Raw genomic sequence first — 25393 nt, forward strand, 5'->3', positions numbered from 1 at the left:
GGAAGTAGTGTCCCTTGTCCTTCATCCAGTAATAAAACAYGAGCTGACAAGCAAAGAGAAGTAGAACTGTGCATAATGACAAAYGAATAGTGAACGATCAGACACTTTCACTGCTCAAACTGAACTTGCCTTCAYAGAGGCAATATTTGCTGTCCATCACTTTTACTGAGATGAGCATGGCACTGGCTTGCAGTGTGGTGGACAAACARAACCTTAAAAGGAGTTGTGGAACATTTGATAGTAACAGAAGGATAGAGAAAAAGGCAAAACTGAAGCAGGAGCAAAGATGGTTATGCCAGTTAAAAACACAACTGAAACATKTACACTAAGTGTGATAAGACCTCTACATCTTCAAAAATGAGAGGACGAGCCAAAGAACAGCTAGACAAGTATTTTTCAGCCATTCAAAAGATTTAGACTGGCTCTACACAATTTTACTATTTTTTAATAGATATATAKAAGTAAGTAAGTAAATATATCAATACCACATTCCCAATTTGCAAGTAGTGCATTTTCTCTGCAAACCAAACAAAGGTTTGAGTTAACAGAAGAAAATGGYCCTCATGCACAGGCCACTTAACAGCCCCAGGAAAACTGTCAGTAACAATGTGACTTAGTCAATAYATGTAGGAAAATGAATGGAGATCAAATGCAGGCCACTGAAGATGGCTAATACAAAGGATTATAATTCTATCCTCAAAGCCTTTTCAAGCTCTCAATAGAATTATTAGTCTGGAAATGTGCAACTGTTATGACTAGGTCAGTGCACAAAGAATCCTGAAATACCAGGGATTCTTTGCAACCCACTGTATATTAAACAAAATCCAGATCCCTTTCYCTTTTCAAAGGGTTTTGTTCAAACAAATACACTTATAAGAGGTCTTCAATGCTAATTTTCCCACAGCATTTGGTCAATTTACAGAACTTGTAATAGCTGAAATCTGTTTAAAGACCAGCAGTGTTTAAGAGTGAGATGCAAGTATGGGAACAGAATTCAGATTTTAAGGATCATGGGAGTAGAATAAGCAAAAATAACTGTTGTTTTAACCTAGTGTGTGCACATTCCTTTAGTTTAGAAATGTATGTATGGGTCTACAGATATGTGGATATATATGCACATAAATACACATCTACACARATATCTTACAATGGCATATATTGTGTAATAAATTACATGCAGAACTGAAAAACATATGACACCCCAACTACAAATAATAAAAATGTGGGTGTACAGTACTTATATACTTGGGCAAAAATACCTCTAAATATCCCCAAGATTATTAAATCTTACACCATATCAGATAGTTTGTGAAAGGGACRCATTGAGYCTGTCTMCCAAGCACRGCTGGAGCCTTCTGTCTCATACATYCACAGTAAAAGCTCAGTGCAAAGAAAACCAAAATAACTAGAAAAAGGTAATTTAGGAGTAGCATAATAGGAGCAAGCATTMTCACCATTACTGTCAAATTTATTGAATTGATTTTGCTACAGTTTATTCATTGGGCCATGGCTAAGATTATCTTTGGCACAGACTTCTGAGATATCTTGTGTGGCAAATAGCTTTACTGAATAGTGTGTAAGCCAGTCTATTTTTGTAAATCCTCCCCTACATACTTCAAAAATACAGGATTTCTTGGACTACACTGCATTTTAGCATTCAGAGGTTGATGGCCCTGATATCTTCAGAACTACCCTAAAAGCTGAATCACCTCATGTGGGGTGGTCAGAGGCACTTGAAAATTCCTTATTATTCACTCTTAGCTATGAATCCCACATAATGATTGGACATTTAAGTTTTAAACAGGTTTACAGTTTTGAAAAATGTTCACTTAAAATTGTAAAATTAATAKTACATCACCAGGCATACCCCAGCCAAAGAGTTTGCAAACACCATCAAACATCACCAGGGATTTTTGAGATTATGGTCAGAATTTGATCTGCGTACTGTGTAGAAAAACACACAGAAGCAGAACTTTTTGTGCTGTGACAGCAGGACAGTAAGGAAACTTTTCCCTTGCCTTTGCAAATTGTATGCATGGTGATTCATATCCCTGGAGTTTTAGTTMAACAGTCCATAGCAAATACAAAACAGGATTCAATGAAAAAGACATAGCAAACATGGTGGCCATGTAGCAAAAGATCCATGTAAAATATCCTATGAACATAAAAGTTAGCTTTAATTACAGTACAACCTTTAGTTATAAAAAWGGGTAGCATTAATGACAGGCTTTACACAGGATCAGTAAAAAGAAAAACATGAAAAACTCAAGAAATAATCCAAATATGTACATCAGATACTCAATTTCTGAATGAAGATATAAACACCAGAAGAACAAACCAAGATAACCGAAATGCAAGGTATTATTATTAACTGTTAATGTTAATAACTGTTAATGAATTTATGTTCTGAATAGAACATTCCCATGTCCAAAATAAAACTTTCTGAAAAAGTTAATAGAAAAGGTAAGTAAATTATGGGACATGGAATCTGAACCACTGAAGAATACAGTTTCCTGGTAAAAAAACCCTCCTTCAGCTTACTGAATAACCACTGTGTTACTCAGAATTTAAATGAGACAAGGTGAAAGGTAGTAAGTAATTTTGTTGAAAAAATAGTTATGAAAGTGAAACAGTCATTGGAGAAAATACTAGATTTACCAAGTTAAACTTCTTGGCTTTACTGGAAGGAAATCTTAGACAGTTTCCTGATTTGGGAGACATAATACAATGTGTAAAGAGCATACTTTAAAATAATCAAAAAATGTTGTGAAAAAAATGTCTCAATTCAAGGAAGCTTGACACAATGTGTGAGGACATTCTTTTATTCATCTAATAATATTGTAACTGAGGTCTCTATAAAAGCTTGGCTAAGTAATTAAGTTTTTGAAAGATGGGAACATTTCTGTGTGTAGGAAAATAAGCAACAGACTAGTTTGTTTAAAAATAAGTAGTGGATAAAGTGTCAAAAAACCTGTGAAAAGCTTCCAAAGTTTAATTGGAACCAGCAATAACTCTTTTCACAAGACATCTTGCTTAATTAATCTAGGGGAGTCTGGCTTCTGGCATGGAGYAGCATTGAAAGCAGTGGAACTCTGTGGTTGGCACAAATGAACACAACTCTCCAAGCTCAAGAYAAATATTTACTGAGATTTTGCACAGAATATGATGCAAACTTAAAACAGCCAGACAACATTATTAAATACTGATGCATACTGATACAGCTAATTAAAGCTGTATGTTTGCTAAATTCACAGGTCCCTTTGTGCTTCCTCTGAGTGAATTAGTTCATCCTTATGACTTGGTAAGATTATAAATCATAAAAAAACTTAATAAYAGAATACCAGGTTGATCCTTGAAGGATCATCTCCTGGCAAAATCAGAATGACAAGACGGCCCAGAACCCTGTCCAGCTGAATCCTGAAAGTGTCTGATGTTGGGGAATCAACYGCTTCCCTGGGAAGATTACTCCAATGGTTCAGTGGTCTCCTTGTAAAAATTTTCCCTCTGTTTTAATTCTAATTGGAATCTCCCCAGGAGTAACTTGTACCCATTACCCYTCTCCTTTTCCATGTGGCCCCTTGTAAAAAAAGGGAGTCTCCATTTTCCTTTCAGCCACCCTTTTAAATTCAGGAACAGTGTGATAAGGTCTCCTCAAGCCTTTTCTCAAGGTTGAACAKACTCTTAACTGGATTTTCCAATATATAGACAAGCAGTCTGACAAAAAATGAATAAAAAGTCAATGAAGGGGAAAAATCTTTGTTATTTTGAATATTTGGCCAAAAGATTTAAAATGCAATCAAATAAAGCAATGTCAGCTGCTACATTTCTGAAAGGAGAGCTCTAAYAAAAATAGACATGGGCTTCTGAATATAATAGCACATTGTTAATTACAGGCAARCTTATGAAGAAACAAGTTTGAAATCACGCTTAAATTATTGGCAAAGCTAAGTTTGATATTCAAACAAAAAGTAGACAATGAAAGCAAAAGCAACACTAGTCAGTTTTAATTATCAAAATCCAGGTTTTTCCCAGAAGACTTATCCCTCTTCCAAAGTCAAAATACCAAATACCTATTACAGACTAGAACAGAAGGATTTTATATGTGTGCTCACACCTCCACTCCAGCTTCTGAGCTTAGTTATGATGTACTGTGAGCCAACTGCTCCAGTATTTATATTTTCGTGATCAGGTATAACTATCTGACACTATGACTGGAGCTCTCTGTTTAATACTCTGACTCAAAAAGCCAACAGAATGCAGAAGTTGTTGGAAAATGTCAGTGCCATTTCACAAACTATATACAGAAAATTGCTGCATTTTTATTAAATCTTGAGTTTGATCTACAGTACAAAACATAAATTTTTCAAGTCTTGAGCTCATTATTCAGAAAATACATATAAAAATATCTACAATATGAAGGACAAAATTTCTTAGAATTAACAAAAGTTCATAGCCACAGCAGGATGCAATTTTAACCATAAATATAAACTTTTTTAAGATTTTTCATTTCAGAGTAGAATTGCTGGACTGTTTCTATCTTTCACTATCACATAAGTCTTTTTAGCTACTCYGCCCCCCCCTTCTGTGGATCTCAGTGTAAGATGGGGCTTATTTARTTTAACATTTCTATTTGTTTTACATATGTTGTTTGGTAACAACAAAGGAAGTAATGTTTAGKTAGGTAAGCTTTAAGAGAATGAAGGTAAACAGAAGGGTGGATCATAAACTAGAACGAGTAATGGCAGTGATTAAACCAGTAGCAGGCAGCTCAGCTTGCCACAAATATAACATACATTTCCCCTTTATGCAAATGCAGTAAAATTACTTTAATACTTGAGCTTTTAATATAGAATAATAATTTAAAATATATAAAGCTAGATGAAATAGAAAAWTTTTTGACTGATAAAAAGCAGGAGTAACAAATCTCTTTATTCTTAGAATCTGTAACGCATGCAGTTCTTACAAGAATGAGGATTATGTTTGAATTTGATGAAATTATTAAACTTTTTTGAAGTTTGATATCACATGATTTGCATTTGATTACTTGCATGCTAAAATTTTAGGAAGGTACTTATTTGATTACCAAGTGAATTGAAAGTAGTAATGAAACTCCCTTATTGTAGTGGCAAGAAGGCTGTGTCCAAGGCTTACCTAAACTGAGATAATTACTTGAAATTATCCCTTTTTTTCTAATACTGTCACAACTCAAAAGATGTCTTGCTTGACAAAACTGACTGATCCTTCAAGCAGACTGTGAATTAACTGTCATGTTCAGCTGGGAAGCTAATATAAGTGTGCATCACATACACATCTGCTTAATTTTGGAGCTGAACTTAGCTCCCTTCCCCTGGATGCTCAATAATCTGTTTGAGAGGAAGTTTGTTCTTTCTATAATCAGTAATTTTGATATGTTACAATGTGTTCATATGTGTRATAAACAAGAAAACAGCAGGTTATTTTTGTAGTCCAGAGGAGCAGCAATAAAATGCAAATACAGCAACATGTCTAAATGGAAGAGAGCTTAAACATGGAAAACCTGTGGTTGGAATAATTTTCTAGACATATCATGTACTCTGCTTCAGTTGCAGAGAAAATTTACCCTGAGTTCAAGTTGYAGGAGTTATTCATCAGTTGTCTAAATTAATCAATATAGATTATATAATTGCAGTCTTGCTGAACATGTTATTTCATGGATAATGAACACATTTTTACTACTATATATAATATACTGCTTTAAAGACTGAAAATATGTTTATCAAATTAATAGCAAATTTGCCACCAAATTATTCAATTGCTTTAAAATTAAATATGCAACTTCATAAATATTGAATATGCAACTTCATTGATTATGCTAGGTCTCAGATTGTATATATGATTGGATTGCAGAGAAGATATTCTTCTCTGTTAGTGTGACAGGTGCYAAGCAGAAACTGAAAAAAAATTAAAAATCAAACACCCAAAGTTAGTGCCATAAATCTCTTCAATATTACCTTTCTTCTACCATAGTCCCAGACAAATATGGTTATTTCAGTTTCTTTAGATATTTACAGCAAATAGAAAGCCACAGAAATGATGAGCAAGAAGATTGCCATTTTATACTCCAGTGTATTTTCTAGTATCACAATCTATCGAAAAAATTAAAGCAGAACAGTGCTATAACACAGAGGATACATTAGCACAAAACCAGGGAATGGCTTCCAGATGAGAATAAGAATTTCAGAACACTCATAATAATGTAAAACCSTTTTTTAGTCCTATATCAGTATCTGCACATACTTTTAGTACATCTGAAGAAAAGACAATGAGCGCAGTATTAAAGTAYTCCTGATTAGCAATCTGCATCTTCAACAACACAATTTTGACATGTATTCACAGCAACAGCCAAGTGCCTAATTTGAGGATTTGCAGTGAGCTTTCTAAATTATATCTCTATACGATTTATTTGGTCATTTGCARTAACTGAAATCCATGCACCTTTAAGAAAAGGCAAGTGAGAAACCAAGGTAAGTGAAAGGTTTAAAAGACAACTGACCTTTTTCCACTTCATTCAGATTAGCAGCTTGCAGTGACAAAGACAGAAGAGACAAGAGACTTTTTACATTGTAATACAACAGCAGAGCACATTAAGCTAATGCACAACTATAGCAGCAGAGAGGTTGATATAGCAAAATGAAGCAAGCTTCAAAGTCTCACCTACAGCAGAGCAAAACAAACAGAAAGGTAAGAAGTACATGCCACCAGTGGCCTAAGAGAGGCTTTACTTCTRGATCAGCTAATTCTGTGAGCTAATGACTGAGAACAATGAGCAAGAGAAATGATTATCTGTAATCTATAGAATGTACATAAAATGACCTGAAGTTTACTAGACTGGGGTTAAAATAAAGCAGATAGATGGTAATGTTAAGAGAATAGCGAGGTTAAAGAGTGCAGGACATAGTGAGGTATTTGAAATTTCTCCAGGTTTCATCAGACACCCTGAATGTCTGTTGATTCCATKTGCTTACTGTTGTTTCACAGTTATAGTCTATGATCTTAAGAAAGCTCATATTATAGTGCAAATACCATACTTTGTCTTTCCACCTGTAGCTGTGGTGGTTGCYGTAAAACTTAGAGTAAAATGGATTCCTGATTCTTGTGCAAAAACACAATAACCTTTTTTAATTGCTTGTTTTTAAATCAACAAAATAGAGTTGAGAAATGTCAATTTTTGAGGGACTGTTAGAAAAGTCAAAGAGACTGTTAGGTTCTACACTTCAGTGTTCTTTACAATTAATTTTGGATTCTAACAATCCTTCAATATTAACATAAAACTATAGAAGAATGATTTACGTTTCATACCAGCAGGTTTCAGCTGACTTCCTTACACTGTGCTGCTGAAATGGAAARCATACTTGCAGATAACCAATCACCCAGAAAAATATTCTGGGCTGGTGAACTTCCATGTTGAGTACATATATGCTGTGACRTCTTGAACAAAGACAATTCAGAGCATTGTCAACAGAACTAGAAGGGAACAGTACAARCCTACAGCAGTAGTTTCCTAGAATATACACCATGCCACTCTCCAGCAACTTACAGCTCAGGGATTTTCTGAGCTAGAGATCAAAAATTTAAAAGATTTAAAAATCTTTGTATACACTGAATATATATCTTGTTTGCCAGATTGTTAATCTATTTTTTCCCAGCTACTATGTGAATTCATTTAGTGAAAAATACTTTTCATTAAAAAAAAAAAAATATTAGAAACAAGCATATCTGATTTAAACCTGTTAGAACACATATCAAAATCCAAATGTTTACAAAGTACCTTATGAAAATCACTCAATACATTGTTGACAGAAATTCTGTTATTGATCTTTCAACTTGGGTTATAGTCCAGAGAAAAAKAAAAGTTCCATTAATAATTTGGTACCTCATACACACTGGAGGCAACTGTACAATTGCTTTGTATTCTGAACATTACCCTTTTTAGATCCTGGTGTACTCAGACTGTTTTCAGTCTAATTCTTAATACTGAAGGGTTTTATATTATGCAAGGATATGGATGTCATGGATGACAGATGTGAGGACCCCTTGGCTAGCTCCATGTTTTACATTTTCACCTTACAACTAATTTCAAAAATCACTTAGGACTTCATGCATTGTGCCCTATTCTTAGGTGCTTTGTATGATAGACAGTACATTGTAAAATTCTGTACTTCACTCTATCTAATGTGAAACCTGAATTTTTGCTATGATTACTATAAAATGAGTTGAGGCTCCAGAGATGCATTTTTTTTAAAGTGCCTTTTTTAAAAAAAAATGTTGAAAAAGGTCTGATGAGCTAGTATAAATTCTCAACAGTTTTTAACAGGAAGGCTTATCTTACTGATTAGAGGTATATTGCTTTGATTTATTTCAGACCTGGTGAGAAGATTCTCACCTACTCATGGGTCTTACTGACTTCAGCAGAGATTATGAGTAGGCATTGTGTCTGTAAAACTCACAGTATGATTATGGCAAAATTATGCACACATATGAAACAAATTTAAAAATGCATTTTCTTGTATTTTTTAACTTAAAGAACCACAGCTGCAAACATCATACAATATAAACACCAAACATTTTATCAATATTTATTCTCTCCTTTTTGCTCTATCCATAGAGATGTGCAGAGAAACGCTTCAATTTTAATTTCAATTCTAAATTTAAAATTTAAATTTCATTTACAATACTCAAAAAATGCAACAGGCACACTTAATCAAAATTTTAGGCTAGCACATATAGACAATCCTTCCTATCCACTTAATGGRTATTTAATAAAAAGCATTCCTTCCTATGGCATAGGGTGAATCCAGCAAACCATTGACTCTAGCGATTAAAACCACCCTAAGTAAAGCTGAAAATACAGAAATAAATGATACAGGTAAAAGCACCTGCAAAGCTGYAGAGGAGGAATGCACTTGCAAATGAACTATCTGCCATGTAATAGGTACATGAAATCTCTTAGCATGAAGCCACTGAAGAGGAATACCTGATCCCATTTTTAAAGGAGACAGCAACTGATTGCAGGGGAGCTGAAGCTTGACTCACATATACCTGGAATATTAGTTGTGGGAGAAATMGAAAACACTTACTTCTACTAACGGAGGCTTTTATTTTTTTCCCAAGGCTTGAATTGTAAATTGCTCTTAGGTTTTGAGGTATTGGTACTTGGCAAAACAGTATTTTGTTTTAGCAGAAGATTATGTCTGTCCTTCCAGCCATGTATCATCCASTTATTTAGTAGCTTTTTGGCTTTTRTAGCTTATTCTGCATGGGGAAATTTCTACCCAACATTTACCCAGAATAAGTACTGGATCAATACCTATATTAGATTATGAAGTTGTGTTTCTTATACTTGTGTTTTAACATCTTCACCCACTGGATATTTCCAATAGATAAATATTGACTTTAAAYCTGGATACTGTAAAACATGGGAATAATCCAACACTTTGTAGAACTAGTGATGGAAACACATTGGATGAGAAAGGAGTAGCTGGGTTTTCAATAAATTAAATTAATTCATGTGTTCACCTGTCCCTACAGCTTCCCAGAGCTCAACTTTGATTGACTGATTAATGTAAAATTATAGGATGACTGAGTAGAGTTAATTCCCAGGTTATGGTGGATCTTACATTTCTTTTTCATGCTTTTCAAAATCATAATGAATTTAAGTTCTATGTTCTTCTTGTGGTCAGTTAGCTGATACAAAATAGGTCTGTTTCATTAGAAAAGGTATAAAATATATTAGTGCAAACAATAGTTCCTACTTCCTCTGTGCTGCTGTTCCRACTACCCTCCATTCCCACAGAGACCATGACAGCAAGCAAGAGATCYTCTGTCACAAAGTGAAGGATTTGCTTTGGCTGCTGACTGACAGAAACAAGTGATTAGACCTTGTCCTTTTATTCTGTGCAGGAAGCACCCCWCTTGGTATTAATATTTCTAGCAGAGTGAGAACAGCATCCAGGGGTGCTAAATACAGTTCCCCAATGGCACTGACAAATTCTTTATAGTAGGATGAGGATTACAGGATTAAAGTAGAATATTTTTCAGATTTCTACAGCTACAGAGGTCCTCCASTGGGATGTCTAGGCAAACAGTAGGAGGGACACATTTTGAATTACCTTTTAAATACAAAAATGCTGTGATTTCAAAACTGAAAATAGAATTAATGAGTGGACATTAAGTCTGGTTTTGACTACAAACTGTAGAGGAGAAAAATATGGAGGGAAACTTGATACTAGGTCAGCTGCAGAATAACTATTAATTCACCTGCAAAGAGGAAAATATTACTGTTCTGCAAGGAATTCTTGAATGACCTGTGCTTTCTCTTATACACCTACCTGTGTATTCAGGTGGACAAAGGCAAGTATAGTTATTAATTCCATCCACACAAGTAGAATTGTTTTCACAGTCATTGTCTTCACAGTCATCAACATTTACTTCACAGTTTTCACCTTCAAATCCATCTGCACAGGTGCACCTGTAATATGGAGAACGAAATAACCACATGGACATTTTAGGTGGGGAGACCAGACAAGGAGTTCTGTAATTGYTAGGTACAATAATCCATAATCACTATTACTTAAGAAAACATGTAAAAAGCTGTTATAATAAACAATCCCAAAGTACTGTTCGTATTTTAAATTACAGAAAAATGCTTCACAAGTCATACCTTAATCTTTAATTTAAGGACCCTGCTAAATTAAAGCATGGAGCATTCCTTTTGAAAAGCATGCTTACTTTATAGTATGAGATTATATTTCTTATGGAAAGTGATCCTTTTGGTTTTTTAAGGTTAAATACATGGAAAATACTGTGAAATCAACAATTAATATGTAATGGTTTTCCACAATCATTCAATTAAACGCACCAATACAAAYCTCTCTTTAATGTACATGCTTTCATATAAAAAAAACAAAGCCTGTATAAATTCTTCAAAGCAGCAATTTATTTTTTGATTTTAATAATTTGTTTATGGTAAACAATTGCATCAAAATAATAAAAGTAAAATCACTCAAACATGATTACACATACATTTTCACGTATATATAAWTTCTAAAGCTTTCTCAATGGGATTGCTTTGATTTTCATAATATGTAGTGTTCAAACAAATAAATGAAAAAGGGCAAATTCTGAGGCACGACTATGATAGTTTAAATTCTTGAGGCATAGTATTAAGATGTATACACTYAATGTTTAATAGAAGGCTATTTAATCCTTGGTCAGAATATGGATTAAAAGTAACAATAATGTCATAATGAATTGCAGGATAATGAATTGTATCTTTTTGAAGTGTCATTTCTAACAAGCTTGAGGTGTAGATTATTAAATGACTAATAATCTCACATAAGAATGCTAAAGAACTTTATTTCATAATTCATGAAGTACATCTGGAGTAATTGTACTGTGTGATTAAATAACTCAAGATTAAAAATGCTCACAGCATGTTTATCTGCTGGCATAGTGAGTTTCAAATGAATCATTAATTTTCTGTTTCACTGGGATTTACATTTTATCATTTACATGCTGTCTGTTGAGGTAATACACACAACAACAGATGAATTATGAGATTTTTTCAGCAGGGATCTAGCTAGCTATTAATTAACATAATGGAGTCAATACTATGCTGTCTTGACCTGATATGCCTCAAATAATCACAATCATTTATTATTGTTYTCAACAGACTCAAAGCTTTAGAAGCTTTCCCAGGATGGCAGCATGTTCTGAAAACATACGAAGCACTAAAAATCTGCCTTTGTGCTCCACTCACCAGCAAACACAGAGAATCTAAAGATGAACATCAACATTATTTCACTTTGTAAAATTCAGTAGTTTTTCACCCTGCTTTTACAATTAAAAAACCTACCAGAAACCATCTTTTTCTCCTTCTTTCAAATGACAAGTTCCACCATGGTGGCACGGGTTACTAATGCAAGCGTGAATRGGAATATCACAGTCTTGACCCTACACAGGGAACAACAATTATAATGTAAGAAGAAAATACAGACATTAATGGAAGGGAGACAGAAAATATTGTCTTAAAGGCTGTTAAGGATAAGCTTACATTTCAGTGAGCTTTTTTCTCTTCATGTAGTGCCTACCTTGAAACCATATGGACATGTACATCTGTAGAAGTCAACTGGATCATTATTGCAGGTTCCATCATTTTTACATGGGTTTGATAAACAGGGATTACACTTTGCAAGAATATTAACATCCACAGGTCCTTAAAAACACAAATTGTATAGTCARAAACAAGCAACTACTAATTTATATCAGACAACATCTATCTGCCATGTTGCTTTAAATTTTAAAATACACTTTATATTTTAGGCTTTRTGGTGTTTCTATATTAATGAAATGCTCAACTGTCCTTCATTCTTTTGATGCAACCAAATAAATTTGGGATTGTATTTTTAGTTTAAGTACCACTTTATGGGTCTTGTTAAGAAACTGACACCAAAGTGATTGCCATATTCTTATTCTCTGAAAGCTGTACAGTTCTGATCCATGATAATTACCTTCCCTTTGTATTAACAAAATGAAGAAGGCAATTTCAACCTTTGTTTTGTTATGTTTTTTGAGAAAACAGGCTATCAGTTTGCAATCCTTCCCGTGACTGTGTGAGAACACTTTTTTAAATGCATTTTTGCTTTAACTTATTTTTTATCTGTAGGATCACATAGATGGCAAAACAAAAYGGCAAAATTACCTGTAAACTTCTTGAACATCTGCAAAGAGTTTCAATTTAAATTGCATTGTACAAGTTCTCTCACTATCCATAAATAGCTCTGTACTGTGTCTTTCTTCTTGTGTCTTTTGTGCATTACTGTGTTACCTGTGCCTGCAAATTATGTAAACTGTACCACGAATTATGAGCAAATGAAGACTGAAATCCATGCTTGCAATCTAGCTTCTTCTATTAATGATTATAATGAAAGAATTCAGAAATCAAAATTGACAAAACTCTTAAGTTTCAGAACCCAGACTTAGAGTTTTGACTTACACAAATCTTTGTCACATAAATATTTTTAAGATTTTTTGTGTTGTTTTCCAATTCTACAGCCATTTTAAGGTGAATTTTAAAGTTAGAATTTTTTTTTTTTTTTTTTTTTTTTTTTTTTTTTTTTTTGTCAAACAGCCAAAGAAATCACTGGTTGCTAGTTAAAAAATAAAAAATACCTCTGCAGAAATAATGATTAATTTTCATAATTTTTCTGTGGTTTGATTACTGTGAGAGAAAAATGGGTGACTTTGCCAAATGCTTATTAAGGTAATTAAGATACATTCTCTATCTCCAGCTCTATTGCCTGATGACAATACTGCCTCCAGTTTAATTCCTGATTTCCCCTATTAAAAAAAAACAAACCCTTTCAGTTATACACAGAATTGTTCCTTTGAAGGAATAAACAGTGATTTCTTCTAGATGTAAAAAAAAAAAACCCCAAACTCCTGGCACCTACAAAATGAGCCAAAACTGCAGAATCTTCCAAGCTAAAAGGGCTTTGCTGAAATATGGGCCTTTATATAATTTTAAAACTTAGATTGCTTAATTATCTTACTTTTCTTTGCAAATTAATCTCAGATTAACTGTAAAGGAGCTCGCCTGGAAGGAAGCCATGTGACTGTAAGGATCCAGTAGGGAGTGTGTTAGACAAAGAGTGGGTGGCTTTTTAATTTTTTTTTTTTTAATCTGCAGTTGTTGGTATCCTTCTGTGTCACAGCTTGCAAGCAGAACACAGTAATATGTGATAAGGCGCTTATTGCCAAAGCCATAATCTGTATGGATCGTTGGTTTTTTTCCCCTTTATTTCATTATTTTGAAAGAAAAATCTATACCTGGTTAAAGTATCTGTAAGATCAGCACACAGGAGAGACAGAAAAGTTGGAACAGACATCACAGAACATCTAGAAAGTCCTGGCTGTACTCTAGACTATTGCTGATTATTGTTATATTAAGAGGYTCTGTGAAAAAAATCAATTGAAAGAGGCTCATACATAAAAATTTGTAACACTGTGCTGTAGCCTGGGAGTCAATCCTTCCTTCTGTTTATTCTGAATATTATAACCCCTTTTCAACTTTTCATGCAATAAAATGCTAATTAATTGGCAGAAATTAAAAAACATTCAGTAACTAAGGTCTTGTTCCCAAATGGATTAACAATCTAAATTTTACTTCCAAAACAGACACAGAAAGTGGGAACCTAAATCTCAACAAGTTAGTAAACAACATTATCTGATTTTGTACTTTATTTATTTCAATCTAATATGTATGTACTATCCAATATAAATGAATATTTTGATTTATCATTCTTCAGTTGTAAGATTAAATAAATGCAAAGGCAGTTTTGGAACCTATTTTCATTTCCACTGTACTGGTTCTTTCCTCTTCCTGCTTGCATGTGTTAAAAGACTTGAATATGAAGAACTTGGTTCATAACCTATTGTTTAGTTTAGTTTTTCAAATTGTAGACATCTATGCTCTTGATAAGCCCTTACTGAGAAAAAAAAATTCTTTTGTAAACAGAGAAAAACTAACAGTATTTTATTGCCAAACGTAGATACATAAATGTAGCTAAGATGTTTTAAGAAAAACTGTGACACAAAGCCTCTCAAACCAGCTTCTAGAGAAACCTGTTGCAAGAAAAGCTTTGAGGTCTGACATTTTATGACTCCTCTCATTCAYATGGCCTCAAAAGCAGTATCTACACTGCTAATGAAATCATCAGTTGTAGTACAGTGCAATGGAAGTAATAATTGCATTTAGATAACTTTCAGATTTCAAACCTAGACTTTTGAAATAACAAAACTGTTCATGCAATATGCTAAATAAGATATTATGAATAATCAGTTGTAAATTCATCACAGGGGASAACGAACAGTAAACATGCATGTCTTAGGAAAGAAGTCTGCTTGAGGTACACAAAAGGAAGGTCAGAAGGTCTGTTCTTAATCAGATCACCCATTCCAGATCTTATAACCTTACCTGGTATCAGAAAACCACAAGGCCCTGGAATCTCTAGGGCATGGATGGTAAGAGGCAAAAGATTAAGAAACTGTTAGAGGCCAAAAAAAAAAAAAAAAAAAAAAAAAAAAAGAAAAAACCCACCCACAAATGTAGAAAAGTAACTGGAAGAAGAAAATATTAACGGATGATTCCTGCAGTTAAGGAATTCATAAAATTAGAGTAAGGTAAAGTGATTTTGTTGAGCTTTAAAACTGGGATGAGATTTTACTATAAAATTCCATTCTCACTGGGAACTATTTATTATGTAGGTAAAATTCAAGCACCCATTTCACTATCAATTGCACACATAGATAGTGATGAGAAGGAATTATACATTACTCTTTTCCTGTAAACTCATGTACAGTAGAAGCCCATCAACAGATATTCTGAAAACACCTTTTTATTCATAGCCAAAAATTTCCATTCTACTAGGAACATAGCATCTTCCTAATTTCTGTTAGTCAGCAGTTCATTTTTAAGAAAAAAATAAAATTACTTATCTTTGAGCAACAAATGCAAAATATCTAACATGGCCAACCTGTCAATGAAAAGCTGCTGATTTGAAATCTATCTGTAATTATGAGCATCTTCATAGGACAGTGGCAGGAAAATTATTTTCTTTCAAAGGTATCCATAATACCAGATCTCCAGTCTTGGAAGTGAAACAAATACACAGTTCTTAACCTGTGTAATAATATGAAGGATATTTTSTGATGGGCAAGAGGGAGTAAGATACACTTTCTGGATTGTCTGACAGAAACGTAACAATGATTGTAGGCAGAAGTGATACTGTTTGTAAGATTGACAAAGCTGGAAAATAACTAAACAGTTTCTTCATGTCCACACAAAAGTTCCTTCACTTGTATCCCTATTCCAGTGTGCAACAAGAGCATATCTGCAATATAATTCAGTGGATGCTTGTAAAGAAAATGACCACCCAGCAAATRTCCTCTCTAAAATCAGGCTAAGTGACTTTGCAACAGATGAGTGTCATATGCAATGGACACTGGCATGGCCTCAGAGATGTACTGCTGAAAAAWTTCAAGAAAGATTCAGAGGGAAAAAAATTTCACTGGCATCACAAGTAACAAGATGGCTTCCAGAGGTTTTTATATTTAAAAAAACCCAAACTTTTTTGACAGAAAGTCTAAAGAGAAAGGACTAAAGAGACTAAATATGTAGTAAAGAAAAACTTTGGATAAGACAAACTCTAACAAAGTCTCAGTGCTTTTTAAAGAATAAAATGACAAAGGGATAAAGCTCACCCTTGAAGATACATTCAAAGATCAATAAGTCAAAACAGCTTGAGGATTACCTAGACACTAAGAATAACTTACTTCTACAAGACTAAAGATCATATTCATCTGATGCCTCCAAAACCACAATGAGCTTAGTAATGGCTTACAAATATAAGAACACATATTTTTTTTTTTTTTCAATTGGGGTTTCAATGTTTCTAAATCAGAACCATGAAAAATGAAGCTACAATAGAAGCTCTCTGTGTTTTCAAACTATTTAAGAAGGGATAAATTGATGGAATAGGGGAAGATTAAATAGAAAAAAAATCAAGTTCTCACTTGATGTAAGTAAAAAAGGATGCTTTTCTGAAAAGTAATAGTACAGTTCAGAACAAGAACCTAGGAATTTRCAAATAGTAATACAAGTTGTGATATAAACGCCAGCAACATTGGTACCAACATGGAGTTAAATATCCCTGAGAAACCTATCAATTTAACAACATTTTACGAGACCTCTAGAGTAGTTATCACATTCCTTTATCTACCTTTCTCTTTATTTATTTTTTTTTCTTTTTTATTGTTTGTTTGTTTGTTTGTTTGTGTGCTTGGTTAATTTTGTTTTGTTTTGCTTTGTGCTTTCTTCTGAAATATCAGAGACATATTATGCATTCAATTGCAGACTGCAAAGATTTTGGATATATTTACAGTTTTTAAGGTGAAGAGCTTGAAGGAAAAAGGCCAAAGGAAGAGTAGAGTATTTAAAATATTAATTTTAAATGAACGAAGCAGTACGAATATGTACCTATGTACATCATGTACTATGTATATCAGGAATACTGTATTGCAGGTCCAAAGAATTTTTTGTCTATCTATTTTAAAAGAGATAGGAATTTAAATTATMTTAAATTTTTAAAAACACATTTCCTGAATGGAACCAATAGCAATATCCCTGAGTAATAATGACAAGGCTGAGTGAAGATGCTGCAATAAATGCAGTTTTAGTGCACAAGATTCTTAATTCACAGCTCAACTGTTTGCAAAAATTAAACACTGACACTTCAAATAGAAAAAAAAATAACAACAGTACCTTGGCAAGTAAACTTCTTAGAAGGAGTTGTGAGAAGAAGTTTATCTGCCATTTCTCCAGGACCAGCACAACGTGCAATACCAGGTTCTTTGTATTCTGATTTTACCCAGTCAGATAACCACTGCATGTTACAATCACAATAAAGAGGATTTGCTCCAATAGCCCTGTGGAAAACAGATAAACAAAAAAGAGAATCAAGTTTTAAATTGCTGCTTCTTATAGAAGAAGGCTGAAAACAGGTAGGCAAAAAAGATTCAAAACCCAAACCTGCTCTCCCACCAGCAAAATGCCTGTTAGAGCACTAAGTGTCTGGATTTGGGTTCTAGTTCAAGAAGTGAAAATTTTAGTAGAAATATGGTCTTGACAGCACTATGTGTGAACGTTAGTGAGCTAATACTGACTGTCGTTTGTAAGGCAAAGATCAGCWGCATCAGCACAGTGAAACCAATACAAGGAAATTAAGTTAATAAGAATAAAGTATTTCTTCTGAAATGGTCAAGAGAATTCCACAGAGTTCTGCCCTGATATTTTTCCTTTTCTGTTTAGGGCTTCCAGGCTGGTACAAACCATCTGTTTCTAAGCTTCCAAATTTGATTTAATTATTTCCTCTTTGGACCTCTCTCACTGAACTCACACCTATGTGCAGAATTTGGTAAGAGGTCTCTGCTGCATAAGTAAATAAAACTACATTATCCTAGCTTTGTGGTAGTTACAYAAAAATTGCCTCATTATGAAAGCAAATCCATTTCTTTAAATGATGATCCTTGTAATTTTCTTAATTAAAAAACAATTTAGCTAGAGATTTTCAGAATTAATTTCTGTAACAGCTTTGTAAGTGTCTATTTTCTCTGCTGGAAACTATAAATACTCTTAAAACTCTGAAAACAATGATGCACTATGCAGTTAATTTGGAAGATTGAAGCATTATGCTATTCTGTAAAGATGTACTCATGTTTCTTTTAAAAAATACAATAATCATGGAACTTTAAGCAGATAATCTCAACTCGTGCAAACAGTATTAAATGGCAATATTGGAACATTCTTGTCCTTCTCCAGATGTTTCAATCCTTTTTTTCAGATTGTTTCACAGCTTGGAATCAGTGGGTTTTCTTAGAGATAGAAGAAAGTCTTTGGTGAGCAAAGGCAGAAGAAACTACCAGAACTGACACACTCTTTTTTGCCCCATTGAGCAGAAAGCCCTCTCAATTTTGCTACATTCAAGCTGAACTCAAGAAAATACACATATTTGTTTACTCAGGCTTGTGTCAGAACAGTAAAAAAAANAAAAAAAAAAAAAAAAAAAAAAAAAAAAAAAAAAAAAAAAGACTTAGTGACAAGGGAACTTCCCTTGCAAGGAGAAACACTGAGAATTTCCATTCCATATTTTCAAGACTGGATATCAGCCTGAACTGAGATAACAAAATTGTTCTGCAAAAATCAGAATATTAAAAAGGATAATTGGTATCCATGAAGAAGAAAATACCAGCAACAATCAAATCCATGCAAGTTTTACTGATATTTCATGCAGATAAATCAGTTTAATAGTAGCATTTGAATGAATTATCAATGACTGAAAGCTCAATCAGTATGAAATTTCTGAGAAATGGCAAGCYAAATGTAAATGTCCAATACTGAATGAGACACAGATAATTAAGTTTTTAACAGATGCTGCTGTTCAGAAGCCTAAACCCCCAGATATATCTGAAGGCACCAGTCAACTTACTCCTCAAAGCCTTCACAATCCATAAATAGCACAATATTTGCAGAAGGTAGCTTGTTCTAATTTAGATACCCAATGAAAATTAAAAACCAGAAAACTATTGCCTCAAATTATGTTCTGGAATCAGATGTGATGTGTTTATGTCAGCTCAACAGACACTGACACAGAATCATAGAAATATTTAGGGCACTCTGGGGGTCATCTAGTCTCACCTCTTGCGCAAAGTAAGGCTACATTGGCAGTCAGGATTGCTCAGGGTTATTTCCAACTGAGCTCTGAAAATCTCCAGGGATGGAGATTCTACTGCTTCTTTGGGCAACTGGGCTGAACTACCCTCACAGTGAAGAATTTTTCCTATGTTTGATTAAATTTYCCTTTTTGCAGGTTTTGACTATTTACTTTGATTCCTCACTGTGTGTCTCTGAGTCTCCATCATTGCTGTAATCCTTAGAGGCTTCAAGACTATGAGGTCTCTCCTTGGCATCCCTTTCTTCAGCTTAGAGAAGCCCWGTTCCTGTAGCTTCTCCTTACAGCTCGTGCAATCCAGCCAACCCCCAATCCTGCTTGCCCCTAACCTGGGTTTGCTGTCATTCATAAACATCTGCTTTGTACTGGAGAAGCTGAACACATATTCCAGATRTGGCCCTAGGAGGGCCAAACAGAAAGGAGTGCTAGGTATCCTCAATCCCCTGCTGCTCACTTTCAAATTTAGCCCAGAGCATCTTTAGCCTTCGCTGCCATAAGGACACAGGGCAGACAATTCAGACAAGGGCAGACAAGTTCAATTTGCAGCCCAGCAGCAGGTCCAGGATTTTTCTGCTGAGATGCTGCAGTTCCCGGGCAAGTCTCCTCCCCAGCCTCTACATATGCATGAGCTTCTTCCTGAGAACTTCTCTGCATTACATCTTTGTCTGACTACATTAAATTTGCCAAGCATAACAAAAACAAATAAACAAACAACAAAAAAAGCCTCAACAAACAAAAAAACCCCCAAAACAGCAGCTGAATACTCACAGGTGTGATAATGCTGAAAGATCATTAAAAGCTCCTTCAGGAACAACAGAAATATCATTGCCATGTAAAGACCTTAAAGAAAGAATAAACACAATAATATCAATGCATAAAAATTATCCAGTCAACTTGGCAAATTGAATCTTCTTTCAACAGATTTTAGCTTTTCACACTTTTATTTTTTCCAGTTCCTCAGTGTTTTCAACCGTTTGGGGTTTTGGGTTTTTTTGGCAAACTGTAACTGGCAGCCTACTTGTAATCTGATTTTTTGCATCCTGGACTTTCATAARAAATATAAATACTATGATTATTTTAAAATTGAAAAATAAAAGTTGATAAAGATAGGCCCAATTCTGCAAAGTAATGATTTGGTTTAGAGACAGCAGACAGCAGAAGAGTTTCTGACTTTTTCAGGAACTCCTTGAAATTTGCATTAATTAGGTTCATGTGTTCTTTTTCATCTTTCATGGATTCATAGAACATACAGGTATTGATTGTTAATGCAATTTGTAATGCTTTTGACCTRATTTGATAGTAGAGGATGAAAGACTTCAATCTTTCAGCATCAATACTGGGAATAGTGATATTTCTTTTGTAGCAAACCCACTGGTTTCACCAACCACATGAATTTCAGCAAGGGAAATTGCTGGATTCTGCACCTTGGACAGGGCAATCCTGCTTGTGTGTATGGACTGGGGAGCAAGAAGCTGGAGAGCAGCACTATGGAAAGGGACCTGGGGGTYCTGGTCAGTGACAGCTGAATGTGAGCCAGCAGTGCCTGGCAGCCAGGAGGGACAGCCCTGTCCTGGGGACATCAGGCACGGCATCGCCAGCCAGGCAAGGGAGGGATTGTCCTGCTCTGCTCTGGGCTGGGGCAGCCTCAACTTGAGCATTGGGGGCAGGTTTGGGTGCCACAATACAAGAAAGTTATAAAGCTATTAAAAAGTGTCCAAAGAAGATGAATGATGGTGGTGAAGGGTCTGGAGGGGAATCCATAGGAGGAGCAGTTGAGGTCACTTGGTCTGTTCASCCTGGAGGAGACTGAGGGGAGACCTCACTGCAGTTAAAACTTCCTGGTGAGGGGAGAGGAGGGGCAGGCACTGATCTCTTCTCTGTGGTGACAGTGACAGGACCAAGGGAATGACCTGAAGTTGTGTCAGGGGAGGTTTAGGTTGGGTATTGGTGAAAGGTTTTTCACCCAGAGAGTGGYTGGGCACTGAACAGGCTTCCCAGGGAARKKGTCACAGCACCAAACCTGACAGAGTTCAAGAAGCATTTGGACAATGCTCTCAGACATACGRGGTGACTCTTTGGGATGGTGCTGTGCAGGGCMAGGAGTTGGACCCAGTGATCCTTGTGGGTCYCTTCCCACTCAGTTTATTCAGTGGTTCTGTGAAAAATATTTCTYCTTTTCTATAAATTTGTTCAGTTACATGAATATCTAACACATATAGAAKTACAGTTCTTGAAATTATCCATATTTATATTGAAGTTATGAAAGCACACTTAATGCCATGCTTGAGGTATTTCAACCAACCAAGTATTTAAATGGTTATAAATGACCCAAATGGAGGCAAAAATTACATGTTCCTCTCTGGACATTTGAACAGGAATTTTTGCAAGCTTTTTTCTTAATGACAAACTGAAGCTGTAAATGAGATGGACTGCTCTTTATTTTTCTTTGTCCATTTTTGTGCTCTATCAATCATGTTTTTCCTAGTGGTAAAATCGGAAGTTTTCTTGCAACCAAAAAGTAAAGTTATTGATTTTGAATAAGTAACTACGATGTCATGGTTTGGGAAATACTCCAACATTAAATGAAACATGACAGAAACAGAAAGAAATTTACTGTTGGAACAAAAATATTCAAAATTCAACTGCAAACCCTGCTCATATATACTCATATACACTGAAGGAATTTATGCATATGGCATTTTTGCTAAATTTTAATGCTTAYAACAAGAAAGAATATAACAGAAAAAGAAGAAAAAAAGAAAGAAAGMAGAAAAATAWAAGTGTATGTCTGTATATGAAATGTCTCCAGGATCATTTATCTTTTTGTGCACTATTTTTAGATTGTAGGTACCCAGAATGAACCGCTTAGATTTTTAAGGCTACCTAATTATCACGTCTCAGATTTTTTATAGGTTTTAAAATCTGCTAACTTCTTACAGTTCTGTGATCTTCTGTACACAAATAAAAATTATGGAAAATAGGAATGGTTAAAAAAGAATACTTACAACAACCTAAGTGATTTCAACCCATCAAAAGTCCGTGCAGGGATACATCTTAGGCGATTGTAACTAAGAATTCTGCAAATAAATAAAATACTGTCAGCAAGTGTATCAATCATTCAGTAAACAATGCAGAGCATGAACAAAATCAGGTTTTGCACACATACCTAGTTAGGAAACAAGTTATTTTACAGCCTCCAAACCAAGCAAGTTTTAATATCAACCAAATTCCCTTTCTTTCCAAGACAAAAAAAAAACCACTTCAATGCTTCCAAAGAGTTACTGTTCCRTGTTTAAACTTACAAGGTGAGCAGCTGAGTCATGTTGCTGAAGCTCTGATTAGAAAGAGTGCTGATTCTGTTGTTACTTAAATCTCTAAAAAACAAATTCAGAAATTCAGACCTTAAAATGACTGCCCCAGTCCCGAAACACTGCAAGTTAAACTGACAGACACATTTTCATTAGTAGAAGTAGTATCATCATTGATAGAACTATTTAAAGCAGCACCTGTTTTTATTTTCACATGCCATATACAAGCCCAGAAACTGTTTAGCCTGGTCAATAAAAAGCATTCTCATTTCAACACATATGAAAAAGCAGTGCAATGCATTTTAATRCAATAGCAATGTTCATCATGCTACCAAGTTAATAATGCAATCCTTCATGAACTCAAGTACAAAAATGAAAGTGATGTTTTCAAGTGGAAATCATTCTCGTCATGTGCCTAATGACACCTAAGTAAATATAATTTAATACTCTATTTAACAYTTTTATGCTGAAGACATCAAAGCCCAGAGCTATTATTATAAAGAGCCTTAACTAAGATTTACAGAAAAATTTTTAACATCTTTTTTTGTTCAATATTCTCATGAATAAAATATTAAACATGAGTATGATGGAAGCTGGAGTAATATGCTGATAGTTCAAAGAGGCTGCATTAAATGTGAATACTGCCTGTTCTTTATTCTTGTATTGTGCTTTACTTTTCATTTTATGTTGACCATTTCCCTATTGTTTAGTATATTTTGTGCTGAAATACTGCCTTTGTTTCTGAGGGGACCTTCATCTATTAACCTAAGAGCACTGTAGAATAGCTATGCAATATACATATTTCCCCACTGGACACTTTCATGAGAGCATGTAAGATAACTAATTCATAACAAATGTATTAGGCAAGTATTAAAAAAAAGCAATATATTAAAAAAAAAAGAAAAAGATAAAAATAAACAAATTTCCCTGTTAATCTGGAACTCAGGAGACTCGAATGTAATTCTTTCTTTCGCCACAGGACTATGCATAGTGGTTTCATTTTCCAAACACAGCTGAGGAATATTCTCAACTATATTACAGCAGCATGAGTAAACATACATAAGAGTTTAATATAATGTGCCCTGTAGGTCTGAAAAATGGACACCCTTAATACTAGTTTGCATTCTATTTACCCTTCATCTCTTCCCTAAACAACTCACAAAGATTTCCTACAAGTTCTACACTGGATAGACCTGAAAATGCTGYAAGGTTCTTTTTCCTGATGGTATTTGAAAAATATGAAAAGTTTTGAAAGTATGGTTTTTTTTTAAAATTTGTGATTGTGACTTCTTTTGTCTAACATGAGGTAAATAAAGGAAATCAAGCTCCTGTTTTTGAATTTCTTTAAAACCAGTGAAAAATGAAATCTAAGGGATTCTGTTACTCCCCTCCACTTTTCATTCTGATTATAATGAAACCACAAACTGCTTTCAGAATGTAACAAAGTTCAGCCTCAGCTGGAATAAATTTCTAYAGTCCTAACAAAGACCATGGAATTACAGCCATTTACATCTACAGTCTTCCTGTTTTTCTCTGTACTGAAAGGAACAGAAAACATATTCAAACGATGAGGTAGAGGTAATAAATTTTAGACCAACTAGTGTTTTGCTTCAAATCACATAGTGAGTCAGCAATAGAGCTCTCAGCAAGGCATTTTAGACAAGCTCTCTGCTTGGGTCATGAAAACCATATATTGCAGGAGAAACKATTACCCTCACTTTGTAAGATCTTACATTACTTTTGAGGTCAACTATAATTTTTTCTTTTTTATTTTGTGATGTAATCACTGGAATAAAATGTGCCCACATGTTCATAAAATGTGACAGTATATTACATGTAGTATACGATAAGTAGAATAAAATATTCTCATTAATAAAATATGGTTTGATATTATTAATTTTTACAAGCTTTTTTCTTATAAATAAATTCAGGTATAATAGAGTAGGGTATTTAAGTTTTTGGTTTTTTTTTTTTTTTTAATTCCAGTAGAGAAAATTGCTTTAAAACTACTTACATGAGTGTTAAATGCTTGTAGTTCGAAAGCTCTTTTGGAACAAGGGTAAACTGATTTCCATCCAAATAACTAAACCAGAAAAATAAAACAAAGAGCATTATGCTTTTCATTAAAATAGTAGCATCTTCATCCACTAACCTCAAATCCAACAAYAAAGTTAATAGCAAATGAACACAAACTATTTCCATTTTATAAGAAAATTTGCTTATAAATTTTGGTTTTTAGAGACACAACTGAGGATTTGTAGCYTAAGATTCAAATGCTACTGTATCATATTGAATGCATATTATGAAGTAATATAATAAAAACCAACTYTTGCATAATTGTTTCTATTATTTCATAACGACTCTGCAAAAYGAGGTCTTGATCACTTCCGCTTCCYACACACCTACAGGAGAAAGGTAAATGTGACTTCTGCAAATCACGTAAGGGTGGATTTTTAGCTATCATAAATAAAACAGACTGACATTGCAGAGGTAGCCCTTTAYAGTATAAACAGAAAGGTCTGGTTTCAAGCCTCACAGCAACTTCATTTGTCATGCCTGTGGTTCAGGTCACCTTCCTTAATTTATCCCTGTATATTTCATATACATCAATACATCAGTATAAGGTGCTACAATCCTATTCCTATGAAGTATGTTAGGGACTGATGAYAGTAATCAATTACCCTTCACTAGAAAAGCTAGATTTTTTTCCCCTCTGTAGGTGCACAGCTCCTGTATTATATTGCTCACTCTTCTTCCATG

At 34.3% G+C, this 25393-nt stretch overlaps 1 protein-coding gene across 1 annotated transcript in view; it reads right to left on the reverse strand.

Moving 5' to 3' along the window:
* SLIT2 (slit guidance ligand 2) overlaps positions 1-25393 on the reverse strand; it is a 259493-nt gene that overhangs the window by 22407 nt on the left and 211693 nt on the right. Inside the window, exons 20-27 of the mRNA XM_057365074.1 lie at positions 24648-24716; positions 22628-22699; positions 22331-22402; positions 20094-20165; positions 17360-17523; positions 12129-12253; positions 11894-11991; positions 10368-10507 (exon numbers count right to left, since the gene is read on the reverse strand). Coding sequence (XP_057221057.1) covers positions 10368-10507; positions 11894-11991; positions 12129-12253; positions 17360-17523; positions 20094-20165; positions 22331-22402; positions 22628-22699; positions 24648-24716 — 812 coding nt within the window. The remainder of the gene's footprint in view (positions 1-10367; positions 10508-11893; positions 11992-12128; positions 12254-17359; positions 17524-20093; positions 20166-22330; positions 22403-22627; positions 22700-24647; positions 24717-25393) is intronic.

Source organism: Malurus melanocephalus, unplaced genomic scaffold, assembly GCF_030028575.1.
Source record: "Malurus melanocephalus ecotype Western Australia unplaced genomic scaffold, MMel_1.1 scaffold_47, whole genome shotgun sequence".
NCBI lineage: Eukaryota > Metazoa > Chordata > Aves > Passeriformes > Maluridae > Malurus > Malurus melanocephalus.